The sequence below is a fragment of the Elephantulus edwardii genome, unplaced genomic scaffold (assembly GCF_000299155.1).
Source record: "Elephantulus edwardii isolate Elephantulus edwardi_28Jun2011 unplaced genomic scaffold, EleEdw1.0 scaffold00008, whole genome shotgun sequence".
Taxonomy (NCBI): domain Eukaryota; kingdom Metazoa; phylum Chordata; class Mammalia; order Macroscelidea; family Macroscelididae; genus Elephantulus; species Elephantulus edwardii.
Genome location: NW_006399758.1, coordinates 11,040,136 through 11,067,771, shown reverse-complemented (window position 1 = coordinate 11,067,771; position 27,636 = coordinate 11,040,136). Strand labels below are relative to the sequence as shown.

Below are 27,636 nucleotides of genomic sequence, written 5' to 3'. Positions count from 1 at the left end.
TTGAACTTCTTCCTTCATCACCATAGGCTCTTGCTCATATGTTATTTCTTTAAATTCCTCTGTATCTGCCAATTCCTTTCTATATAATGACTCCGTATATTCACAAAAATCCTTAACACAATTCCAGCCAATTGAATTCAAAAGCACATCAAAATAACAATTAATCATGACCAAATGAAATTCATACAGGTATGCAAGAATGGCTCAACTTAAGAAAAACAATTAATGTAATTCACCATATTAGTGCTGCTGTTGTTGTTATGTGCAGTCAAACTGCTTGCAATTCATAGCAACCCTATGTACAAGAGCCCTAAATCCTGCTCTATCCTTTCCCAATCTTATTGTCTCTGACACACCTACCCCCATTGCGCCAATGACTGAATCAATCCATCTTAACCAAGGGTTTTCCTCTCCTGTGCTGTTCCTCCACCGTCCCCAGCACAATGTCCCTCTCCAAGATCAGTTCCTCCTTATAACATGAGCACAGTATGTTAGATGAAGCTTCAGAATACTTGATTCCAAGGAGCAGTCTGGTTTCCCCTTCTCCAGGATGAACGTGTTTGTTCTTCTAGAAGTCCATGATATATTAAACACTCTTCTCCAGCTCCACAGTTTAAGGGATCCATTCTCTTTCTATCATCCTAGTAACTGTCCAGTTCTCTGATGCTTAGGAAGCAGTTAAAAGAGTATGGCCTGGATCAGACACACCTTAATCTCTGGCCTGACACTATTGCTCTTCAGTACTCTGGAGAGGTCTATGATAGCCGATTTTCCCAAAGCAATTTGTCTCTTGATTTCCTGGCTGCTAGTACCAAGAATGTTGATTGTGGGGCCAAGTAAACAAAAAGTGTTTACAATCTCAGTCTCTTCACTATCCATAATGATACTGCCAATTGGCCCAGTGGTCAGAAATTCACCACATTAACAAAGCAAATAACAAGAACCATATGATTTTAGCAATTAATGCAGAAAAGGAATTTGACAAAATCCAACACCCTTCCTGATTAAGATACTCAGCAATATTGAAATAGAGGGGAATTTCATCAACATAGTGAAAAGTATGCATACAAAACCAAGAACCAACATCATTCTCAATGGATAAAAACTAAAAATATTTTCTTTGTGAGCAAGGACCAGACAAAGATGCCCACTGTCACCATTTCTATTCAATATTGTATTGGAAGTACTTCCTAGGGCACTATAAAAGAAGGAAACAAAAGGCATCCACATTAGCAGAGATGATTAAACTGTTTCTATATGGAGATGATATAATCAACAACAACAACAAAAAACCCTTAAAGTTAGTAGAATAACTTAGAATGGTGGGATACAAAATCAATACCCAAAATTCAGTGGGATTCCTCTATAGTAACAAAGAGAACTCAGAGAAAGAAATCAAGTAAGTAATACCATTTACAATAGTCAATCACAAATTGAGATACTTGGGAATGTACCTAACTAGAGACAAAAAAGACCTGTACAAAGAAATCTACAAAACAATTCTGTGAGACAACAAAAGACTTAAAATAATAGAAAAACATGCCCTGTTCATGGACAGGAAGACTCAATATTGTGAAAATGGCAATCGTATCAAAAGCAATATATATGTTCAACAAAATCCCAATGTACATACCAAATTAATTTTTTAAGGTAATTAAAAGGGAAATTATCGCGTTTATTTGCAAAGGAAAGAGACCTCGAATAAACAAAACACTCCTGACAGACAAAAATGGAGTTGGAAGCATAGCACTCCCAGACATCAAAATCTACTACAAAGCAGTGGTAACCAAAACAGCATGGTACTGGTACAATGGCAGGCATATCACCAATGGAACGTAATTGAGAACCAAGAAACAAACCCAGCTACCTATAGTCTACTGATATTTGACAAGGAAATAAAACCTATCAAATGGGGAAATGACAAACTTTTCAACAAATGATGCTAGCAAAACTGGACTGCTAATTATAGAAAGCTGAAATAGGATCCACATCTCACACCATATACAAAATTTAACTCAAGGTGGATCAGAGTCCTGGGAGTAAAGCCCCAAACCATAAAATCTTAAGAGAAAAACTGGGATCAAGCTTAGAAGGCCTACTCTATGGTATAATGCCCAATATAGCTAGAAATACACAATCTGAAGAAGATAAACTTTATGAATGGGACCTTCTAAAGATGAAATATCTCAGTCACAAAAGGACAAATACTTCATAATGCCACCGTTTTAAAACAGGACTGACAAAGGGGTTGGGGGGAAACTATTAAATGATGGGATAAATAATGAACACTGCATTTAAATAAATGAGGGAAAGAACCGTTTAAAAGAAACATATGATTAGGTATTATCTGCATGACAGTAGTCCAGAATAAGAGGTACATAGCAAAGTGGACTGGGGCCTGGGGAAATGAATGAAAGTGATTGTGTAACAATGAAAGAATCTTTTCAAAGAGAAAAGAGAAATAGGGAGGTAGGGAGGAAAATGTGCAACAATGGATGAATGGAAAATTCCAAGTTTTCTGTAGATTTTTGTTAAAATATCAATAAAAATAGTAACAAAAAAGATTAAATCTCTCTGTTCATCAAAACTTTTTTTAACAGGGTGAAAAGAAAATCTATCAACTGGGAATAAGCATTTGGCAATACCATTTCAGACAAAGGCTTCATAACAAATGTTCACAGACTCCTTCTGGGCATCCAGAAGAAAAATAATGATAAACCGATTACAAAAAGGGCAGACATTCAGAGGTCAACAGACACATGAAGAAATGTTCAAAATCACTAGCAATAAGAGAGATGCAAATAAAAACCGCAACAAGATGCCATCTAATCCCAGTGGCAAGATTTAGCAGGGTTGTGGTGGTGGTTGTTATTGTTGTTACGTGTTGTCGAGTCACTTGCAATTCATAGCAACCCTATGTACAACAGCCCTAAACCCCCAAGCTCTGCCTTGTTCCAATCTCACTGTTTCTGACACTCCCACCCCAATTACCCCAGTCATTGAATCAATCCACACCATAAAGGGTTTTCTCCTCCTGCGCTGTCCCTCCACCCTCCCAAGCATGACGTCCTTCTCCAAGGACCAACCCTTCCTTGCAACATGTCCAAAGTATATCAGACGAAGCCTCAGAATCCTTGCCTCCAAGGAGGCAAGGTTTAACCCTCTTCAGGTTGAACCTGTTCATTTACTTAGCAGTCCATGGTACATTCAACACTCTTCTCTAGCACAACAGCTCAAAGGCATCAACTCTCCTTCTATCCTCCCTAGTCACTGTCTAACTCTCTGATGCATAACAAGTGATTGCAAAGACCATGGCCTGCATCCAGTGCACCTTAGTCTCCACAGTGACACCACTGCTCTTCAGTACTTTGGAGAGATCCCTAACAGCAGACTTTCCCATCACAATATGTCTTTTAATTTTCTGGCTGCTGGTGCCAAGAGTGTTGACTGTGGAGCCAAGCAAACTAAAGCTGTGAACAATCTCAATCTCTTCACTATCCATTCTGATGCTGCCAACTGGCTCAGTGGTGAGAATCTTACCTTCTTGATATTGAGCCTCAATCCACATTAAAGGCTGCAGTACTTGACCCTCTGTCTATGACCTTGAATCTATCCCACCTGAATTTCAGAACCATCTCAGGAACAGGTTTGAGGCCTTGAACACCAATGAATGAAGAAGACCAGATTAGTTGTGGGAGAATATCAAGAGTATCATCCAGAAAGTATAAAAGGTCATTACAAAGACAGAGGAGGAAGAAAAGACCAAAATGGATGTCAGAAGAGAATCTGAATATTGCAATGGAGTGTCAAGAAGCCAAAACAGAAGGAAGAATTCAAGATACTTAAGAGCTGAACAGAAGATTTCAAAATGCAGCATGGGAAGACAAAGTAAATATTACAACGAATGTGCAAAGAGCTGGAGTCAGAAAATCAAAAGGGCCGACTCGTTCAGCATTTCTTAAGCTCAAAGAACTGAAGAACAAATTCATACCTCAAGTTGCTATAATGAAGGATGCTTTGTGCAGAGTATTAAATGACCCAGGAAGTATTAAAAGAAGATAGAAAGAGTGCACAGAGTCATTGTATTGAAAGGAATTGGCAGACACAGAAGAATTTAATGAAACAACATATGAGCAAGAGCCTATGGTGATAAAGGAAGAAGTTCAAGCTGCTTTGAAATAATTAGCAAAAAAATAAGGCCCCAAGATTAGATGGTATACCAACTGACATATTTGAACTAACAAATGCTGCCCTGGATGTGCTCACCAAGTTGTGCCAAGAAATCTGGCCAACTGACTGGAAGAGATCTATATCTGTTCACATTCCAAAGGAAGGTGACCCAACAGAGTGTGGAAACTATAGAACAATATCACTGATTTCACATGCAAGCAAGATTCTGCTGAAGATTATCCAAAAACAACTGAAACAACACAACAGCAGAGAACTGCCAGAAGTCCAGGCTGGGTTTAGAAGGGGTTGTGGTACTAGGGATATTGTAGCTAATGTTAGATGGATCTTAGCTGAAAGCAGGGAATACCAGAGGATTGTCTATCTTTGTTTCACTGACTATACAAAGGTGTTCGACTGTGTGGATCATTAACAAACTGTGGCCGACTCTGAGAAGAACAGGAATACCAGAACACTTGATCGTACTCATGTGAAACCTATACTTGACTTGACCAGGAGGCAGTCATCAGAACAGAGCAAGGAAATAGTGCATGGTTCAAAATTGGGAAGGGTATACAACAGGGATGTGTCCTATCTCCATACCTTTGAACCTATATGCAAAACAGATCATCTAGTTGGGCTGTATGAGAAGTATGGCATCAGGATTGGTGGAAGATCTATTAACAATCCACATTATGCAGATAACATAACCCTGCTTGCTGAAGCTGAGGAGGACCTGAAGTGCTCACTGCAGAGGGTCAAGGACTGCAGCTTTAGCAGGGTAGCAACTAATAAATGTTGGAGAGGATGTGGATAGTCGGGAACTGTCATGCACTGCTGATGGGATTGTACAACCACTCTGGAAGACAGTTTGGCATTTCCGCAAAACGCTGATCACAGAAACTCCATATGGCCCAGCTATTCCACTACTGGGAATATACTCCAAGAAAACAGGAACTGAAACCCAGAGATCTGTACACCAATGTTCATAGCAGGGTTATTCACCATTGCAAGATCATTGAAACAGCCCAAATGTCCAACTACAACTAAATGGACTGAAAAGTTGTGGCACATTTACACAACAGAATACTATGCAGCTCTCAGGAGCAACAACTTGGAAAAATACTACATAACATGGGAGAGACTGGAGAGAATTATTATGAGTGAACTAACTCCTTCTTATAAGGACAAAGACTGTATAAGATCATTGTTGTAAAAATAGAAGGATAACTAGTAAAACATGTATGGGGATCCAAGGTGGCCAGGTGGGATTAGGGGGATGAGGATGGATAGAGGCAAAACTACAGGCTTGTACAGTTTGGTGCATGTAGTGAGGGGGTGAAAGAAATGGGAAGGATCCAGTGAAAAGACAGGGTAACGATGCATAAGGTCCAATGGTGACTGATTTTATAAAACATAATGAATGGGAATGTTGTATGAATTAAAATATGAATGAAGAATAGTGCGAAACCCAATGTATACAAACTTTGTGAGCAAGTTAATATAATATAATATAAAATAATAATAAATATATCATTTCAACTCTTTTTACATGTACAGTTCAGTGAAAGGAATTATGCCCACAGAGAGCTCTGGTGGCTGATTGGTAAGGAGCTGTACTACCAATTCAAAGGCATGCAGAATGAATCTACCAGCTGCTCTCTGGGGGGAAAATGAGAAATTTCTTTTGTGATTTACAATCTCTGAAAACCCAATGGAGGATCAGTTATGACTTGATTCCTTCTCAAAAGCACATAATAGCAACAACAATTATATCCACAATGTATAATCATCATCATTTTCAATATCCAACTTTTAAAGTTGATACTTTAAAAGAAGTCAGTGCTCTATTTCATTATTTCTGCCTTCAACTGTTCTTGTTATAGCTTTGTGTCATCAAGTCAATTCTGAATCTTACGGAATCATATATGACAAAGTAGAACTGTCCCAGAGGGTTTCCTAGGATCTTATTTTTCTAGAGCAGTTCTTTTCTTCCACAGAGATGCTGGCTGATTCAAACCATTCGCCTTTGGCTAACAGCAAAATGCTTAATCATTGCACCACTAAGTCCTAATAATCTTTGGTCTTAGGTTTGCCTGAAACCCTTTGTTGGAGTTTATTCTACTCCTATGTAGCTCTTTAAAGCACTTTCATGTATTTCTTGTGATCTCTCTCTCTCTCTCTCTCTCTCTCTCTCTCTCTCCTTCCCCCTTCCCCTCCCTGTTTCTCTCTCTCCCTCTCCCTTTCCTTCTCTCCCTCTCCCCTCCTCTCTCTCTCTCTAGATAGATAGAGAGATAGAGAGATAGATCGATCGATCACCTACTAAGGGTATAGTTAAGGTCTGGGTCATGTGTTAGTCATTTTTGTTTTTGTTACTCTTTTATAAATGTGTAAAAACAAGATAAATGAGTGCAGGAATGAATGAACATGAAAATGTCACATCATCCATTTCTATTTTACTTAATGCATTGTTATTCTCGAAGTCCTTAGGTTATTTACCAAGGAAAATTGTTTGGAGATGCTCATGACTGACAAAAAACACATTTGTTATTTTTTCTTGGTTGAGTCCAGATTGCTACACTCAGTCATGAGCATAAAGAGCAGCTGTCTATTCTTCCAACAACTGGGATTTCTTCTTTCTCCATGGAAAAGCTCCAGCCAATGTTTTCACATGAACTGCAATTTGTAGACAAAGTTTTGAATGTTGTAAAGATATTCATCCTCTTACTACATCACTGACAAAAGATTTGGGATCTGAAAATAGTGGAAAATCCACTCCCCTTGGGAGTGTACTAAGCAAAGAACACGTCTTACCAATGAACAGAGCAGAGAACAGCTTCTCTTTAGCTTTAGGGCTGGCTCGTTTGTTTTCAAGCGTAATTCATTTCATATTTATGCCACAAGGCAAAGATCTCCACAAACAAAAACCAGATCTACAAACAACAAAATCCATGCAATATGATGTCAACTTTCCAAATGTAGAGAAGCAGATGGACATTCAAGAGTGAATAAGGGGTCCCAAAGATGGAGTGTTACAAAGAAGTGGGCTGGCAGGTGACAAGCACCCACCAACTCATTCCAGGATCATATGCTACAGGCGACGCTACGGGCTGGGAGTCGTGTAGCACAGTGCTCTGGCCCTTGGGGTGCACAAAGTCTAGAGAGGGGATCATTGGAAAATGCCACTGCAGCAAATTTAGTGGTAAGTGTATTCAAAGCAAAGTACTAGAGAAAAAAAAGAAGAAAACTAAATTTCAAAGACAGGAAGATCAGAAATAGAGACATTATCTTGGACGAAGCTACATTTAAGCTCAATATAAAATGAGAAACAGTATTTAGATTGGAAAACACATCAGCTGAGAAAGGTGAGGCTGAGATTCCAGGGAAATGGGAAAATACAAGTTAATACACAAATGGGAAAATAGAAGTTAATACACAAACTTTGTGTATTAACAGGGAGCAATATCTGTTGCTGGTGTGTAAATGGCTTAACAATGAGCCAAGAGAGATGCTGCTGGAGATGTAATTCAGGGCCAGATAACGAATCACCTCCTGTAAGGTTTGTGACGCTAGTATACATCTGAAACAAGTATATGTCAGCCCACTCATGCACACTATATCCATCACAGTGAAGGCTAGTTTTAGGAAAAGAAAAGAAGAATCTGTGGGTAAGACTGATTATTCATCCCTCGGACCATGTCCATAATTCTCCTAGGTGCAGAGGCTGGACACAATACCCTAAATGTCCTGCAGTTAGTGGTAGGGATCTAACAGAATTCCAACCAAAAGAATCTAACCAGACATGATGATGCCACCTCCAAGGCTAGTTTTTAAGGCTTCCCTATGGTCTGCTACTGTCTCTTTCCAAAATCCTCATGGTCATGTATGAAGATGTTTAAGAAAAATGGGACAGAAGAGATCTCCATCTCTGGAAAGTCACCTCAGGTCATTTTCTGAGTAAGAAGACACTTCTATTACAGTAAGCCTCAAAGATTTTAAAATAAAGCATCAGACAGTTAAAGCTCTGGTGGCCCAGTGGCAATAAGCTGTGCTGCAATCCTGAAGGCACGCAGTTCAAGTCCACCAGCTCCTCTGCAGGAGGATGAGCAGTCTCCTCTTGTGTGATTATTAACTGTCTCTGAAAACCCGCTGTAGGGACAGGTATGGCTTGGTTCCAACTTAATGATACACAACAACAACAACAGAAGGTTATAACAAGCCAGCTCAAAAAGCACAGGATGCATAGAGCCATGATGCAGGGGGAAGGAACTTGTTTTAAAAAAAGTGTAAACTAGAGCAAATTAGTAGGACCAGAGAAGAGAAATAAAGTCTAAATTGTATTTTAGAATGAAATTAGCAAGCCTTGGTAATAAGATAGCTACAAATGGTAAAGAGGGCAAAAAAACCCCCAAGTCCACTATTACCACATCAGTTCTGACTTAGAATGACCCCCATCATATTTCCAGTGCTTTATGAGAGGAGACTACATACCTTTCTTACATGTATTTGAACCACCAACCTTTTGGTTGGCCTCTTAAAACATTACTCATTATATCTCTAGAGAATAGCTACAGATTCCAGTTTAGGTGAAACTGATAAGTAGTAGCGGTACCACCTGAAACAGACCTTGTAAAATAAAGGCCACATCTAGAGAGGGAAGTGTGATCATCGTGGACATACTCAGTTTAATATAGTAACTGATTGGCAGACAAATATTTTAACCATTGTACCACAAGGACTCCCTCTTTACTACCTCAAAGGGCTAAAACTGTAAAATTGATCTTACATTAGAGAAACCTGGCAACACCACCTGTCATTGATTGAGTAGTATTCTCCCAAAATGCAGGTGTATAATAATATAATGTGAAGATGTGTAATAATGATCTGTCATGATCTGATCAACCAAACAGCTGCAGAAGATTAAAGGTCGAATGTAACCCAACTCTGGGCAGATGTAAGCTCTGGGCAGATGTAAGGGGAGTTTCCCTAGGGAAACACACCTTTTCTTTATCTCAGCAGTAACGGGTTAGTGTGTGTTAGAACTGAAAATGAAACACAGACTTACATGTAGTCAGATTCTGTCTGAAAAGAAATTAAGAGATGCATCTCTGAATTGCTTTACTGTTACTTCAATTTGGCTTTTAAGAAAACAAAACTTGTTCCTGAAAATAGCCTTAACAAATAAAGGAGTTTACAGTTTCTAAAAAGTATCCAATGTTTAAACTTAGGTATATGACTTGGGAGTCTTCTCATTTCCTGAGCAGCAAGCCTCCAGAAGTAAAGAGATATCAGAAGGTCTCCACCTTCCTACCCTGTCAGTTCTGGGGCAGACCCACGCGGCTGGCCTTGTGGGCTCTGGAGAACAAAATGGCCTTCAGGGAGGCCAGGTGTTTTCCTCAGGACAGGGCCAGAGGGGAACACATGGCATTAAGCTTCCAACTCAACAAAGTAGAGGGTTATGAGAGAACATGAGAATCAAATTCTAGATAAACTGATAACTACAGAACTGAGATACTTTAATTCTTCTAAGACACTATCGGTAAAAGATATTTTTTGTTCCAATATCAACTAGATTATATATATATGACATAGAATTATTTGAAAGGACAACTATGATAAAGCAAAGATTCATTTTACTAGAGAGAATTTCTAACAGAGGCATAGAATTTTTAACAGAATATTAAAATGAGGATATGAATGGCTGTGGCACATAGAATAAAGGTCCATGACATGACCAATACACTGAATATTCGTTCTGACATTATGTGGAGGAAATGTCCATACCCCATGTTTCCCAGTAATTAAAACAAACAGTAATAAAGCTATTATCTGATTAGAGAAAGAAATAATAACTAGAAGCTACTGTGAGCCAAACAAGACCTAACAAAAATGAAGGACGATCAATTTCAAGATGATGGAGGAACTAGGTTTGGGTTTATACAAATGAGCTCCAGGTGATCAGAACGTAATAAAGATGCCATTTGATTCAATTACTCCAGCAGTCCCTACTGAGAACTTTGGTAACCTGGCTGGAGCAGTAGCTCAATATATCACAGGCCAGAGAGCAAAACTCACAGTGACTCAGGTTTGTTGAGCAAAAAGACTCTGATACCTTACACAGAGTAATCCCTACCTCCATGGTCAACTCTAGCCTCCTCTTTATATATGGACCACATTACAAATCTCACAAACAATAAAGTTTCTTGAAAATTATATGAAACCAAAAGCAACTCTCCATCACAGAAGCTAGAAGTTATGATATCTTATTCTGGTGAACTGGTGACTCATGTCAGAGCTTCCTGCTTTGGCTCTCAGAAGAATAACATCCCCTATCTGCCTCTCTCCTATCTCCTGACTAAGCGTGGCTGCCAGGACATTCCTATTTCTCCAGGCTCCCCTACCTGGTAAGCGCACCATAAACTTCTTATTCAGAACTCAGACCACATTTGGTAGTTTGCTAGGTCTGGCCACAGCCTGAATGCCGACACTTCTGTGATAAATGTAGACAAGTAGTAATTGAAATTCTGTCAAGAGTCAGTACACAAATACCAACTTACAACCTATTACTAAAACAAGTGCCTCTAGGGCACTTGTCATATTACAAAAAAAGAAATGACTATGACTATATTGAAAGCACTGTCCTAATAATCATATATATCTCTGCCTTGGTTCATGCAAGTAGGTAAACTAGGAGGCTGTGAAGACTCACGAGCTCTGCAGCTCAGATTCAAAATGTGTAGATATTGTATGTGCCTTTGTCATAGATCAGACTTTTCTCATGAACAAAGCACCATGATAAGCTCAAAATTTACTTATTATTTGCTAAAAAAGAAACTCTAGCAGAAAAGAGGCTATCTTGACTGTCATGCAAAGGATACCTGCTAAAGGCAAACTAAAAGGTCCCATCATTACTAAGCACAAAGCCATCAAGGTTCCTTCATATTTAGTTTACATATAGCACTTAGGGAGCACTTGTGGCCTACTGGAAAGAAGCTATGTTGCAAGCCCGGAGGCACATGGTTCGAATCCACCAGCTGCTCTGCAGGAGAAGAACGGGCAATCTCTTCTTGTGCAATTAATTGCACCTGAAAGCCCGCCAGAGGGTCAGTTTTGGGTCAGTCCCTACTTGATGGTACATAGCAACAATCATCACTAAGGTATTTTGCATGTACTAAACTCTCTCTGTCTCTGTCTCTCTGTCTTTCTCTCTCTCTCTCTCCACACACACACACATTTATATGTTCTCCAAAAATATAACTAACAATTCTCAGTTTTGAAGCAAATCATGAAATCTGTAAAACTAAGCTATGCAATAAAAATGCAGATATGTTTTATAATATAGCCCATAGAATTTATTAATGCATTCCACATAATATTGTAATAATTCTAAACGCATAAAAAAATTAATGAGGTCATGGTGTTAGTTTATTGCCAAAAAGATTTAATATTTTTAAAGTTGAGGAATACTTAAAAACTGGAGAATGAGTGGTATAATATGAATTTACAACTCAATCACAGATATGCATGTCTACATATACGGAATGCTTTCATTATGTACTTGTCTTTTGCCAATTATTATGATAATAATAATATTTTTATATCATTTACTTAAAACATATCGTTTTAACACTTTACATCAATCAGGTGAAGTCGATTCAACACCATCTTTTTTCTTGTGGACAGAAGAGATCTGGGTCCCATGAAGGTCAAGAAATTTTCACCGAGTCTTTCACTTTATACATAGTAGAACAAACCCTTTAACCTAAACCCTCAAACTATGGGGTCGTTGTTTCTTGGTATGGGGTTTTGCTTTCTACTGTTTTCAATTTTTTCAATATAGTATGTTACAAGGCATGATGGCACTAAAAGGATTCAGAGAAGAAAGAAGACCAGTAAAGTCCAGCCTATTCTGCATAACAAGCCTGACTATGATTCATGTGATATTTATAATCAATCAACATTTGCAATCTCATTCCGTTAGAATTCCTTAGACCTTCGTAGAATTATAAGGCGGATGTTACAAGTGGGTTATTGGCAACCGTAATGACTGTGCCTGCTTTTAATATTGGTTAGGAATTTCAATTACGAGCAAGTAAATGAACTTACTGCGAGAAAGATTCTCAAGGGCTTTCCCCAGTTTCCTGCTCTCTTGAAGGATGTGATTCAATTCATCAAAATCACGGCTCTCTGGTTTAGTCCGCCAGTTCCATTTAGGGTGGTCGACTGACATTGGTACTATGTTAAAAACAAAGAGAAAGGTTACTTTACAAGCATGTTAACTAAAGATATAAACTTAATACTTCTCATTAATGAAAGATGGCACCAAGATTAATTTACAGAACAAAGTACACTTTTCTTGAAGACAGTTTCTTGAGAGCAAACAAAGGCACAAGATGGTAGCAAGAAGGCATTTTAACTGAATAAGTGAACAGAAAGGTATTTATTGAAAGAAGAAAATTCATGTATATATTTCAAACTAGTAATTTTTGCAATTCATGGGGGGAGGAGCCACACAAAATATAGACTACATTAAGTTACCAACCAATGCAAAAACACAATTACTGACTTCTTCACCAACAATAAGAAAATATTTTAAAGACATATTTGCTTTGTGTTCTCAAAACACAGACACATGAAAGTATCCTCATTTACACTGAAATTTCATTACAGTAAAGGAACTTTTTGATTTCTTAAAAAAAAAAATTAGGGCAGAAGGCATTACCAGAGAAGTAGTAACATATTTGTTTGCAATTTTTTTAAATGCACTGAGAAGCGGCAACTGGCTTTGGATATATAGAGAAAACTGAAATCAGACTCCCAGAAGAGAAGGTCAAACTCAAAACTAAACTCACTGCCTTGGAACTGGTTTCAGCTCACAGCAACCCTCTGTTAGGTTTCTGAGGCTGTAAACTGCAATGAGAGTAGACTGCCCATCTTCCTCTACTGGAGACACCAGTGGATTCAAAGTGCCTGACTATAGCATCAGAGATCTCTCTAGCGGAGATAGAGGGAGAGGCAGAGGGAGAGAGAAGAAGGATAGCAAAAACATTAAAAAAAATAGAAACAGCAGTGTTATTAAGAGCATAAAGACTCACTTGCTTTTTCAAAGTGTTTTGGTTTTCTTATGCAGGACCTTAAATGAGGACATGAGCTGGAGCCTGCCACTTAAAAATTAAGAACTTAATTATATTTAATAGAAAAAGGATCTAGTAGATATCCAGCACAATTAAAGGTATTATAACATTTTAAAATAGTGGCAATAAAAAAACAACAACAACAACAAAACACTGGCAAGAAAAACAAAATATTTCATAAAAGCTTCCAGAGACAAATACAGAAAATAAAATATCAGAATTCCTAATAGCAACAGTTGGTCTTAAGAAGGGAAGCAACTGCTCCAAACTTCCAATTAAAGATTCTTTTTAATTTAAAATACTATATCCCAGCAAAGCACACAAGTAAGCTATATTCAAGATAGTCAGAAAAATGAAAAGATTTTTTTCTCTCAAGTATTTTTTGGAAAGCTCTACAGCAGACTTGCTTCAACAAAATAAATGAGTAAATAAAATAATGGAAAGATTTAGGATTCAGATAAACGGAGACATATGATAAGACAAATGCAAAATGAACCCACAGACTGATAGTGAAGAACCATTTAAAAAGACAGTTATGAAACTCAAAGAATAAAAATTGAAGAAGAGAGCAGAATAATGCAGAAAGACAATCTAACAACCTTAAACATGAAAGGAATGAAAGGATAAAATTAAAACTAAAGACGACTTTGTCTTTGATCACACTGAGAGGATTTAAAGCTCCATGGCAGAATTTAAAACAAATAGAAATGATGGGCACATGCTAATCATCAATTTTATACAGGAAGAATGAGACCCTGGATATGTAGAGTTCTACTGAATTAGAGTTAAAGTAGAAGGTCTGACACTCTCTGATCTCAAAATCTACAAAATAGCCATAGTAATCAAAACAGTAGGTTACACCATCATCAAACTACAGACGGGTGAGGGTACCTGGGAAGGGACACTTTCTGAATTAAGCTATGGTTTGTGCCAATCGTTCCAGAAGGCCCAATGGAGAATTTCTTATCAGAGGGGAGAATAAAATATTATTTCTTTTTTTAATTCTGACGGAATTAATAATCCAAATAGGTAATTACAAGCCAAGGGAAGGGGGAAAAGTTAGATTGATAGACATTGCTAGGTCTATTACTTAACCAAAAAATATGAAAATAATTTTTAAAAAATCATGACATCAAACCAAGCCTTAGGTCTGCCTAGGTGAATTTAAATAAAGATATGGATATCTGTTGCATTGGGGCGGGGGGAATGTTGACTCTATATACAGAGACACAGATTATCGTTTTCCACTTTGGAGTAACTTTTTCTCCAAAATACAAATACCAGCTTATCATTTCAAACTGTGGTTTTCAACATAATCCAATTTCTGCAGGAAGTTCACACCCACATTTCTTACCTCCCTATCAACCCAGACATGGTCAGGTCCATCTCTACCAGGAACTGCCAGAGAGCTTATCTCATAATTCAGGAGTCGCTTAACCCTTTGGCCCTGTTGAACTGTCTTAAGGATTTCAGGCCTTCATTCTCTTCTTACAAGCAGAATAAAGAGAGCTGTCTGAGTCTAACTATGACTTTGCATTCAGTACACAGAGAACACAAAGTCAAAGTGGAGACTCATGGGGTAAGGTCAAGGAAGCAGAAGTTTTATAAGGCTTCATCAAAAGGAAAAACTGTCTGCAAATTTTGTCTGTAAAACTTGCCATTCTCTTTTATCTGTATGTAATCATTAGAGAGATGATGCTTGTGCTTCTTTTAAATACAACTTCAGGGATTTGAAAGCTAAAACAATTCATAGTCTTTCCTACTAGTGTCATCCACTGGAGATAAAAAATAAAATAAGATTGAGCATCCTAAAAAAAAAAAAAACAAAAAAACCCCACTAGGTTACAGGTACAGTGACAAAGGCCAACAAAGGAGATTTGAAGCCATAGAAAGAAATCTATATACCTATGGTGACCTGACCTTTGACAAGGAAATAAAATCTATTAACTAGGGAAAAGACAGCATCCTTCCCCTCCTCCCACCTTTAAAAAAAAATTGTGATGTTTAATAAAAGTTTACAGAGAGACCAGATTTTCTTTCATTCATTTTGCACATTTTCCTCCCTCCTCTTTTCCTCCTCCCCCAGTCCACTCTGCAATGCACTTCTTGCCCCAGATCATTGTTGTACATATAATGTCTAATCACACATTATACTTACTTATGAATATAAATAGGATTTTTAATACCTTAACACCTCTTCTGAATCTCTCTCTCCTTGTGCTATTTTTTAATAATACTTTACACACTGTAATGTTGCCTATCATCATGTATGTGAACAGTTTAATATCAGTATTATTTTCAATCAACCCAGAACTCATTGTATTCTTACTGACACATATTTTATTTGTATAAAGCCTAAAAAACTCATGCTGTTCATAATTAATTGTGCTTTAAAACAGCAAACATTCTGATTGAACCAAACGTTGAGATTAGATGAAATAAGTAGAAAGGGTTACCATCAGATTCCAAACCACAAAGAAAACCCTAGGGAATGGTTAAGAATAAACTCCTACAGAGGGCATGCTCTCCTGAACAAACAAAACTTTCAGCATTCTTTCCTGAAACTGATAAAAATCTAATGATGACCCTCTGAAATTATTAAACACATAGGATTTTGGACTTACCAATGTAAAAGAGAGAGGAGGTTGAGAAGTAATTTATTTCTTTTAACTTCTCTTTTAATATTTTTGTTTCATTTAGTCCTTACCTATTGTTCCAGGTACTATAATGGCTAATACTGAGGATGTGGTTGTGCATGTGAAGATTTTATATTTGCATACTGCACTAAGCAAGGGACATGGCAGGCAAATCCCATCTTCATTGCTAACTGCACAGTCAGGGTCAGAAAAAAACCTAATTCCTAATTTAAAATGAGCTTGGTTTTTACCTTCCCACATCTCTTTCCACTTTCCCACCCATGCCAACCTGAATTCTCACACACCTATTAGCCACCTGGAGCTAAGTCAGAGGGTTGCACTCACAAGCTTTGTTGTCTAAGAAATTCCCTCTACTTCAGCTATTCCCTTCTCTCTCATCCCTAGATCCTTCTCTTTCATAAGAATATGCAGTTAAAAGGACAAAGCACTTCTGATGACCCTTAGCATACACCAGACCCTGTTGGCTCTCACTCCCACTATGGATTCAACAAATCCCTCTAATGGCACACAAAATGTATAAAGAGTACCTACTTACTGGTAATACAAAGCTACAAAGAACCCTCTAAGATTGGGGGGAGGGTCTAAGAGGGGTCCCAGCGGAAAGCTTCTATATCTCTATGGATGAGTGACCCTCCAAAGAGAAGATATGACTGACAGCTAAGAAAACCAGGGAATTTCTGTGCTCAAAATGTTGTATTGGCTTCACTGAATACTTATAATGGGTTATTGTTGTTATGCCCCGAAAAGTTAGAACCATGTAATAGCTAACTCTCCAGCGGGTTTTCAGAGGCAATTTAATCACACAGAAAAAGACTGTCCATTTTCTCCCTGGGGCACCTGATGGATTTGAACTGCGTGCCTTTGGGAATGCAGCACAGGCCTCATTAAATAATGGTAAATGACTGAAAACTGAACAGGGGTAAATATTCTATATAGTTAGTCTTGAATTAAGAAAGTTGCTGCAAATACCAAGGTTACTGCTAAGAAACCAAGGACTTATTTGATGTAAGGTGAAGTAATTCATCACTGAACATATACTTCAAAAAGCTGAAGCCTAATTTTATATTTTATACACCAATTTGGATTAAAATGTGTGAGAGTTATCATATTTGCCCCCCAAAAATGTTCTGTGATTAATGTAATAATTTTTTATGAGGACAAGCAGTCCCTGGGGTAAAATGAGATCCACTGCTAACTGTGTCTTTGAGATTTGTGGGGAGGTCAAGCTCGAAGCCTATTTAGTGATTTAAAAGTTGCACCGGCATCAAGTGAACATGACTGTGATAAAGAATTTGTTGTGAATAGGCGTGGAGGCAGAGTTACATAACATTAAAGGCATAAGTAGTTTATAAATTGGGTATTTGTAGCCTGAGTATTGCCTATACAAATTAATCAATAAAAAACTCACAGAGGAGTCTAAATTTAAATTGCAAATAACACTTAACTGACTTTTTTTCTATACACTCTAAAGACTTTCTATCTATTCCTTGTTCCTTTTAAATTAAAATCAAATGTCTTACTCTGTAATAGTACAAATAATTAATCTATAAAAAGAATGGCTTTCAACCTTCCTGTTTTCCAATAAAAACTGATTTGCAAGAAGCTCCTGAAATGTCCAGTGTGCTCCTCAGTACACCAGTATACACTAGCATTGAGGAAAAAGGAGGAATAGTGAGAGAGAAGAGGAAATGTGGGCAGTTGTTGTTGTTAGGTGTCCTAGAGTCACGTATGACTTAGAGCGACCCTATGAACAGCACATCTGAATCCTGTCCTATCTGGTGCTCTCGTCACCATCTCTGATACACTGGAGCCCACTGCTGCAGTCACCGTATCAATCCATTTAGATGGGGTCTCCTTCTCTTTTGCTGACCCTACTCTCTTCCTAATATGATATCCTTTTCCAAGAAATAGCCTTTCCTAGCAACATGTCAGAAGTAGAAGGCATGAAGCTTCCCCTTCCTTGCCTCTGAGGGGCACTCTGGCTGTACTTTTTCCAAGACATACCTGTTCATTCTTTTGGCAGAAACATTAGAACTTCTGTCATAAATAATGAGTAGGGAGACCAACTGAAGTATTTCTGAATGCTTCCTCCCTTCTTTAAATAAAAATTGGTAAATGTTTGCATACAAGTTTCCTTTGCTTCCTCTGTAAAAAATGTATGTGTTTTTACATATGTAGCAACTGCAGGATTGATACTGTCTTTGAAAATACAATCGCTGCCGTGAGAGCCAGGGGCCTTCTCCATGCTGCTTATAATCCTAACAGAAGAATAACACTCAGAAATATTTAACAATGACACGTTTGACAGAATTAACAAATATACATGAAGCTTAATGTTAATTCAAAAATTAAAATGCAATTCATTAGGACTAACAGTCAGAAATCTCAGGTGAAACCTCACGCTTCAATTCTTACCTCCTCTTCATTTTATTAATATTATAGATGTGCATGCATTCAGTTAACATATAAGGTTTCCTTACATGATTTAGATTCTGGTGATGGTGGAGAAATATTAGACATGGCAATGTCACTTTTCGACTTTTTAGGCTTCTTCGCATTTAGTTGCCAGGGTTTATCATAATTTCTGAAATCTCTTCTTATTCCTTTATGTTCTATTAAAACAAAACACATACAAAAAGTCAATGATAAGTGGTTTGAGATTTATCACAGATGAAATCTATGAAGTCATTAGATATCAGGAAAAAAACATGTAGTTCATCGCCCACCAAGATAATCTGGTTGACCCTTGAGCAAAAGAGGGATCAATTACAACATTCTAGCAATGATACCATTCTTATCTGGTCAACTGAAAAGAATAAAGATGGCAGAAGTCACATGTCATATAAGCAGAGACTAACAGTACACTACTGAAGCTAGAAATTTTAACAATAGACAGACACAAATTTGCCTCTCTAAATTTTTTTTAAAAAAATACAAAGAGTACTAAGTGATATGATGTGGAGAAAACTGGTAATTCAATGGCTAAAGCACTGGGCAGCTAAGCAAAGGGTTGGTGGCTGGTTTGAATTCACTAGATGTTCTATGTGAAAGATGTGGCAGTCAACTTCTATAAAGCTTCACAGCCATGGACACTGTATGGGGTAGTTCCATTCAGTCCTGTAGGATCACCGTGACTTGGAATCAACTGGCCAGCAATGGGCTTGATTTCATATTGTGTGGGAGACTAAGAACTCATGTATACTGTTTATGGACAAACCATAGACAAAACTTTTTTTCTTTTAGTTTTTAATTGTTTTTAAAAATTTTCTACTAGTTTATTTACAAAATTTGAATACACTGTTTTCAAGAACAGAGTCTTTCAATTTCCTTCATCCCCCACCCATCAAATTGTACAACCCAATGATTAATCCCCTCCCCCTGCAAACCTTCATCCCCTTGCTTCCAACCTCTCCCACTCTGCTTGGATCCTTATATGCATTCTACAATAATGGTTTTATACAATATTTATCCTTATGGGACTGAGCTAGTTCACTTAGCATGATGCTCTCCAGTCCCTCCCAAGTTAGGTAGTAATTTACAAAATCATTGCTCCTGAGTGCTGCATAGTATTCCATAGTGTGAATACCCCATGATTTCTCAATTCATTTGTTTGTGATTGGACATCTGGGCTGTTTCCATGTTCTTGAGATGGTGAATAATGCTTCTGTGAACACTGGTGTACAAGTCTCTGTGCCTCAGTTCTCATTTTCTCAGGGTATATTCCAAGTAGTAGAATAGCTGGGTCATATGGAATTTCTGTGTTCAGCTTTTTGAAAAGTAAATTTTTTTAAAAATGAAAGAAAATGGAATCTATGAACTAAAAGACAATGAAGAACAACTATGTAACCAATCTATGATAAAAAAATGCAGCCACAGTAGGGGGAAATAATATAAGGAAAGACTGGCAGAAATGAAAATGAAGTATCAAGCTTAAACTGGTGTTCAAAGAGAGTAGCACAGAGCAGACGTGACAGACTTCCCTTGAAGATACTTGATAAAGCAAGAAAGGCAAGTACAATGCCAAATAAAATAAGCAGCATGGAAGATCGAAAAGGAAACTTGATGTACAGAAGCTATTTCCCTGAAGAAGAAAAAAAATCAAAGCAAATACAATGGAAGCAATAAGCAAACACACAAGACATAAACTGTTCTAGCCTAAAAACATGAGCTTGCTCACAGAAATGAGTTATTGAATTCAGTATTAAATAAAACTATCATCTAGATATATTCCAGTAAGCTACTAAAAATAAAAATCAAAGTAAAAGGAAATTCCATATTCAAATATAATTAAAGATTAAAGATGAAAAAAATGAGGTGGCTTTGATTTTCTTCACAATATAAAGTGACAGATTTTGTGGACAAATATTTTATCTCAAGGTGCTATATATTTAAAAACAATGGGAGAATGCTTTTCAAGTGCTTCAATTTCTTCAAGAATACCTATATACTTTGGATACTGAGAGAGGCAATTAGAAGATGTGTAAAAATAATTCATTTATAATTACAGTAAAGGCTTAACTTTGTATCCTTTGTCTTCCAAATCTGGTCTATTATAGTAAAAGAGCCCCCGGGATGTACTACATGACTTATTGGGCTTGAAGGCTGGTGATTCGAAACCACCAGCCATCCATAAGGAAAGATCAAACAGTGTGCTCCCATAAAGATTCACAGGCTTGGAAAGCCAATGAAAGGTCACTGTGCTTGGAATTTTTATCATCATATTTGTACTCAAGAATAACTGTTCTTTCTCTTTCTCTCCATGTAGAGTAAACCCTCTTGCATGTTCAAATCTCCAATTTAATGTATTGACAAATATTCACCAAAAAACCCTCCTCCTCATAATTTCCTGCAGTGGACAGTGTTTCTTTTGCCAAGTCTTAGATGTCACAGGCTATAGGACTATAACTGGCACTTTCTACTCCATCAACACCTCTCTCTATACTAGGTTGTCTCAATAGTAAATGAAAGCCATCTCTTGTGGCTTAGTAGTGGCAATCATTTGAGCTGCTAAGCAAAAGACACATGGTTCAAATCCACAAGCTGCTCCAGGGAGGAAAATGGCACTATCCTCCTGTGCGGCCTACTGTTTCTATAAACCCACTGAAGGGTCAGCTATGAGTCAGCCCTGAATCAACAGTACATAACAACAACATCTCTTGTAAACACTGCCTGTCCACATTACTCACCAACCTTCACTATTGCTCTCTTTCTGCCTCTATTATTCTCACCTCTACTAACGACACTGACATTGACTATCTTGTCCTTTTAATACCTTAGGTAAAACTGTGACCTCTGACTCTTTAAATAAATCACTTCTTAAGCCTCATACTGCTTTGTCCTTCTCAGTGCTGAAGAGTTCCCCTAAAACTTATGATGCCTCCAAACCATCATCATCTGCAAGGTCTTTATAGCAACATTTTCTTAATACAACAGCAGGCACTGCTTAAAGGAGTCTATTTTTATTTTTGTTTGTTATTGCTTTGATTACAAAGTTCATATACATTGTGTTCCACACTATTCTTCATTCGCATTGAGTTTCATGCCATCATTCCCATTCATTGTGTTTTATAAAATTAATCATCACTGGCTATGCCCACCATTACCCTGTGTTTTCAGGTTCCCTCTGGATCTTACCCATTTCCTTTACCCCCTCCCTCCACCCACCAAATTGTGCAACTCTGTGATTCCCCCCTGCCCATCCTCACCTCTCTGCTTTGAGGAATCTTTTGACATTGTTCATCATTCTGGATTTCACATATTTTCTCTGTGCCAACCTATCTACACTGACCTCCTAAAGGTCTGCAGCTTTTTTGTTTTGCTCTCTGTGTTAAGACCTCTTTCTCCCATTCCTCACGAGCCTCTCATACCAGACCATGTTGTTTGATCATCTGGACAATTTGCAAATAAATATGCTCAATTCCACATGGAACTCCTACTCCTGGTATATAGCTCAACGACAACTCTCAGTCAGTCCTTCCAGCTGTTGGCTCTGCTCCTCTCTCAGAACTTTTGGGAATTCATGGTAGGGAAAATATCACAATCTTGTGAATAACTTCCATGGCTAAACTCTAATTAGGCCTAAAGTTTAGTTAGGTCCCAGAACTGATTGATTTTTTTTTCATTTTAATTCTAGTTACAATGATTAAACAAAATTTTTTTAATTGACAGTCAAACTCATTTTTGTGGAGTTAGACCTGACTGACTTCTCTCCCTCCAGCGGGTTTTTGAAGCTGTAAATTGCATGGAAGGTAACTGCTCACCTTTCTCATGCTGAGCCCCGGGGGGATTCAAACTCCAGACAGGCATCACTCTTTTGATGAGCCACCCCCTCCTCACAGACTGTACAGTGAGAGTCCCCTTTTATTACTAAAAAGGATCAAAGTAATTATAACTTCTGATTTACTGCCTTGCCTCCTTCACTCTCTCTAAGTAGAATCATTACATAGTTGTGATGAGAAAAATTAAAAAATGACCTCAAGATATCTGCCTCCTGGAGTTTCACTCTGTAAGTTCAGGTAGAATATGTTACACAGACAGAAGAATATGGCAGAAGTGATCTGACGTCAGATATAGAGATTACTGTATGTTTATAAGACTACATCTTAATCTGATTTAAATTTATAGCTTTAAAGTAATATAGGCTGCCAATATGCATCGTGAGACAGAAATTGCTGGGAGCCTTTAGGAACTAAGCATAGCCCCTTGCTGGCAACAAAAAAATCAGGAACCTCAATCATGAAGCTACAAGAACATCAACTCAACCAGCATGAGCCTCCCAATGAGTCTAGGCTATAAATGAGAATTCGGATCATCCAATACCTTGATGGCAACTAAGAGAGGGCCCAGCTAACCTATGTTTAGGATCATAACCCATGGGAACTGTGATAATTCAGGCATGCTACAACTGACCTCCAGATCATGAGGGAATTTATTAATTTAGCAGTAGAAAACTAACACCATGTTTTTAGACATGTCTTGATTTTCTCCTAACCTGTCTATCTCTACTTCTAGCTTTGTTTCCTTCCTCCTTAAACTGTGTCATGCATTGCAATAACCTCCATAGTAGTTTCTCTTCTTAATATTTTGTGGGGTGTTTTTCCCCAAAACACAGTCTCCAAACTACTTGGAGGAGGGTGGAGCCAACATGAAAGCTGGTACTTTGCCACTTAAATTACTTCATAACTTCCCGACAGAGGCTGCTTGCCAGGTCTCAATAAACCAGTCCCTGTGTGCCCATTCTTTGAAATACCAAGCTGCTTACTGCATGCAGCCAGTGTATTATCACAGTAATGCAGCTCCTTTGACCTTTCTCACCATGACATGTTTGTTTGATCCTACTTTTCCAAGCTAACTGATTTTTATCATTTAAGCCTTTTTGTGCTTCGTGGGGCATATAGTGTCCACTCACATTTTCTACCTCTGGGTCTAATGAAAAGTTGGTACTCCACTTTTAGAGTGTGTTCATTTTAGATAGCTTGTGTAACTGTGTGAATCAAGAAATGGTCTTCACAAAACAACTATGAGATATAATCTCACCCCAGTAAGAATAGCAAAATTTAACAGACCAACAAACATCAAATGAAGTATTCATCAGCATACGAATGGATAGAGAAGCTCTGGTATAGTCACACAATGGAATACTACGCTGCATTGAAAAACAAGGAACTCATGAAATAGTATGCAAAATGGATAACCCTGGAGGACATTATGCTGAGTTAAATATTTCAGTCACAAAAGGGCAAATATTGCACAGGGCCACTGTTTAAAACAGGACTGACATCAGGCTTGAGGAAAGACAGAAAAGGTGGGGAGGAATGATGTATATTGCATTGAAACAGACAAGGGAGAGAATTATTTAAAAGGGACATATGAATGGGTATTCTTGTCATTACAGAAGTACAGAGTGAAGGCTGCATAGTGAGTGGACTGGACTGGTGGGGGGGATTGCATAACAATGAAAGAGTTTTTCTTCTCAAGGAGAAGAGTGAATTGGAGGTAAGGGGGGAAAGTGCAACAATGAATGACTGGAAACCCTCAGTCTCTGTAAACTTTCATTAAAATTAATTAAAAACAAAACAACAAGAAGAAAAAAGAAATGGTCTTCATCTCACCAATCCCAGCACTAGATACTTACTGGGACACATGTGTTCCACTCATTATTCAATGCCTTCAGTTATAGAAAATAAATGTTTTTAAAAATTCAAAGGAGAAAATAATTTGGTCTTCAAAAGAGTAAGACCATTTGAGAAAGCCCATGAAAATGTCTTGTCAAAAACGCCAAGTCAGACCAACCTGGCTAACTTCTTCCTAATAGTTCACATTTAAAGCTTCAAGCTTTCCTGATTTTTTGTTCAATTCCAGTATACTCACTGCCATCAAAAGTATTCTGACTTAAAAGACTGTAAGATGAGGAGAACTGCTTTATAAGCCTTATTGGCTTTGAAGGCTGGACGTCTTTACAGAAGCAGAGTCACATTTTCCTCCTGCAAATTTCTAATACAGAACTCATAATTTAAAATCCACTTTAGCCATTTATATATGCAGCTCTTTCCTCATTATATTATTAATTTTAGGAAACAGTATATTCTTATTGAAGTCATGCCTGGTACATACAGGGATGGTAAAACGGATATGGAATTTTGTTTTCTTTTCAAAATGTTTTAAAGCTCTAATCATCTTGAATATGTACAATAAATATTTATTTGCTCAGACAGGATTACTTCTAAATTGCATCTATTAATTCTTTCTGTGGATAGTGCAGCCAGATCTCACCAGATTATACCCTCACTCTCTTAGTGAAGACAGCAGCTGGATTCAGCTACAATGTGACCCTAGACAAATTAGGTAACTACTACTTCTCAGTCTTTACAACTGTAAAACCTGGAAAACGGTAAGAAGATTGAGTCAGTTAATATTTACAAGACTTTCATTATAGTTCCTATTATACAGTATTACTATATAACTCTTTTATATTTTTCAAATATGAAAAAAGAAATTCCCACAGCCTTTTATTATTGGTTAAAGAGAAACCCACTAGCTCCTAAGTGTGATTGAAGGTTTGCATTTATGATTTCTTCCTCGAGCATGTGTGCTTTCAGAATGGCTAATGATAGTTATAGAAAGGCATTAGGTCTTTTATTCATAGAGTCACTATGAGTCGTGCTTGACTCAACAGCAATCAACAATAACAACAAGCCTTAGGGCATATGTACTCTAAGTCTAGAGGAGAGAAGAAAAGTTCATACACGACGTACTCTACTGGGTTCATTTCTACTTCCTAGTGTCATATTTCCTTCATATGAGATACAGGAATAATCTCCAATATACTTGACATTCTGACAATAACATGTAAGCTGACTACCACACAGAATGAGAAATTCAGTACCTACAAATGCCAGGCCATTTTCTGTGCTAAAAGGAAATAAAATGGTGCTTTTTTGTTTCTTGGGGATAGGAGTATGGTTGAGTGAATGAGGCTTATTATGAGTAATAAAAATCACTATTTATCACAATTTTCCATTTTAAAGCACTTTTTATTTCTCAATAGAAATGACTGTAAAAATATTATAAAAATGAAATTCACCAATTTTATTACCTTGGTTTGTACAGCTACCATGTAGCAGAACTGGGGCCACTGCCTAGAGCTCATGCTAAAAAGCAATTTTTTTTCTTCTTGTTAAACTAAACCCAGGTCTTCTATACTAGATAGGAAGGGGGGGGAATCTTCTGCAAAAATTAGTAGCTGGAACTGTCAGTAACAGTTCTCATCAACTCTCTGGGAACTGTTCAATAGTTTGTTATTTCTTTGTTTTCTCTTTATTTTCCTAAAAATTTAGTACGCTATAATTCACTCCCCAGCACTGCTCAGTCAGAACCTACACAGAGCTGACCCTGCAGTGGGTTTTTGGAGGCTGTAAAGTGCGTGGGAGGACTCTGCCTATCTCTCTCTTTCAGAATTGCTGGAGAATTCAAACTACGAGAGAAACACTGTGTTTAGTTTAGTTGGCAACACAACTCCCTACTGACTACACCTCACCAGGTCTCCCTAAGCTGTCATTAACAAATAGGAACATAAACATTTAGCTATTAATGTTTTAAAATAATATAGAATCACAGTATTTATTAAGTATATACTGTTTTCCAGGCATTCTAAGAATTTTGTATTAACTCATTCAAATGTCCATCATAGCAATGTGAGTCAGGTAATTATTCCTATTTCAAACTGAATCATAATGTCAAATAAAATGCAATGTATTTCACAGCAAACAAGAGAAATAATTGAGGCCAGCAAACCTTCCATTTTCATGACTACAACTACTGTTTCTGGTGGTGGTGGTGGTGGTATGTGCTGTCGATCATGACTCATAGCAACACCTACCAACAACAGATTTCAGCCTTGTTCTGTCCTGTGCCATCCTCACCATCTCTGATATACTTGATCCCACTGTTACAGTCACTGTATAAATCCATCTTGTTGAGGGTCTTCCTCTCTAATGTTGACCCTCCACATTTCCAAGGATGATATTCTTCTCCCAGGACTGTCCCCTCCTAATAACATACCTAAGGATGTGTCTTATTGGGAAAATATGCTGTCAGAGACTTCTCAAAAATAGAGAGGAACAGTGATGTCAGCTTACAGACTAAGGTGCATCTGATCAAATGGTCTTTTCGATTTACTTCCTATGGATCTGGAAGCTGGACGATGACTAAAGATGGCAGATAAAGAATCAATGCCTTTGCCCTGTGGTGCTGGAGGAAAGTACTGAGTACTCAATGGACTGAAAAAGAACAAATACATCTGTCATGGAGGAAGTGTGACTAGGTGCTCCTCGGAAGCCAGGATGATGATGCTTCATCTCACAAACTTTCTGGACTGTTTCTATAGATAATATGATTTATATAGTACGGCTTCTTCCAGAGTCCATACCTACTTGGAATTTAAACTGACAGAGGCGAGGCCCAAAAGAACCAAGAGCTATCTCTTTATATGTTAAAAGCTCTTATTCTGGTTCCCTGCCTGAAGCATATGACTTTAGTTTGAGTTCTGGTGGCCTAGGGGTATTGAATCCCAAAGGCACATGGTTTGAATCTGCCAGATGCTCTGTGGGAGTCTTGGCAATCTCTTCCCAAGTGGTTTACTGCCTCTGAAAACACCCTGGAGGGTTAGATATTAGCTGATTCTCACTCCATGGCATACAACAACAACAACATGGATTACTAATGAGAAAAATTTTTCCCCCTACTCGTGATAGTGTGGCTCTGTGTTATGGTCTCAAGAAGGCAAGAGTATGTGAATACAGACAAAGATCTAAGTTCATCTGTGGGATCCTACAGACCACCAGAAGGAGGAGAGAAGTGATGATGTATCCCTGGAAAGCATCTGGAGGCCATTCAGTTAGGTCTCCCTGGGAAGAAGGCAAGAACTGGTTACTCTTGCAGCAAGTATGTGAGGATTTGAGTTTAAAGGTACATTTCAAAACAGACGAGTCACTCACATTTTAAAATCAAAGTTCAAAGCCCCCTCAATTTAGTTATTTCCACAGTGCTTAAAGGGAAAATGAGGATACTGGTGACAGGGAAAAGTTGCTTCTCAGAATTCAAAATAAATAAATCTTCATAATACTAAACTTCCCTACAAGATAAAAATTTGAGCTAAAAATAAATAAATAGATATAATA

The 27,636-nt window shown here is 37.8% G+C and overlaps 1 protein-coding gene across 1 annotated transcript in view; it reads right to left on the bottom strand.

The window, feature by feature from the left end:
* LOC102856777 (chromosome unknown open reading frame, human C8orf34) overlaps positions 1-27,636 on the bottom strand; it is a 429,483-nt gene that overhangs the window by 399,314 nt on the left and 2,533 nt on the right. The window contains exons 2-3 of the mRNA XM_006880533.1: positions 18,439-18,570; positions 12,274-12,402 (exon numbers count right to left, since the gene is read on the bottom strand). Coding sequence (XP_006880595.1) covers positions 12,274-12,402; positions 18,439-18,570 — 261 coding nt within the window. The remainder of the gene's footprint in view (positions 1-12,273; positions 12,403-18,438; positions 18,571-27,636) is intronic.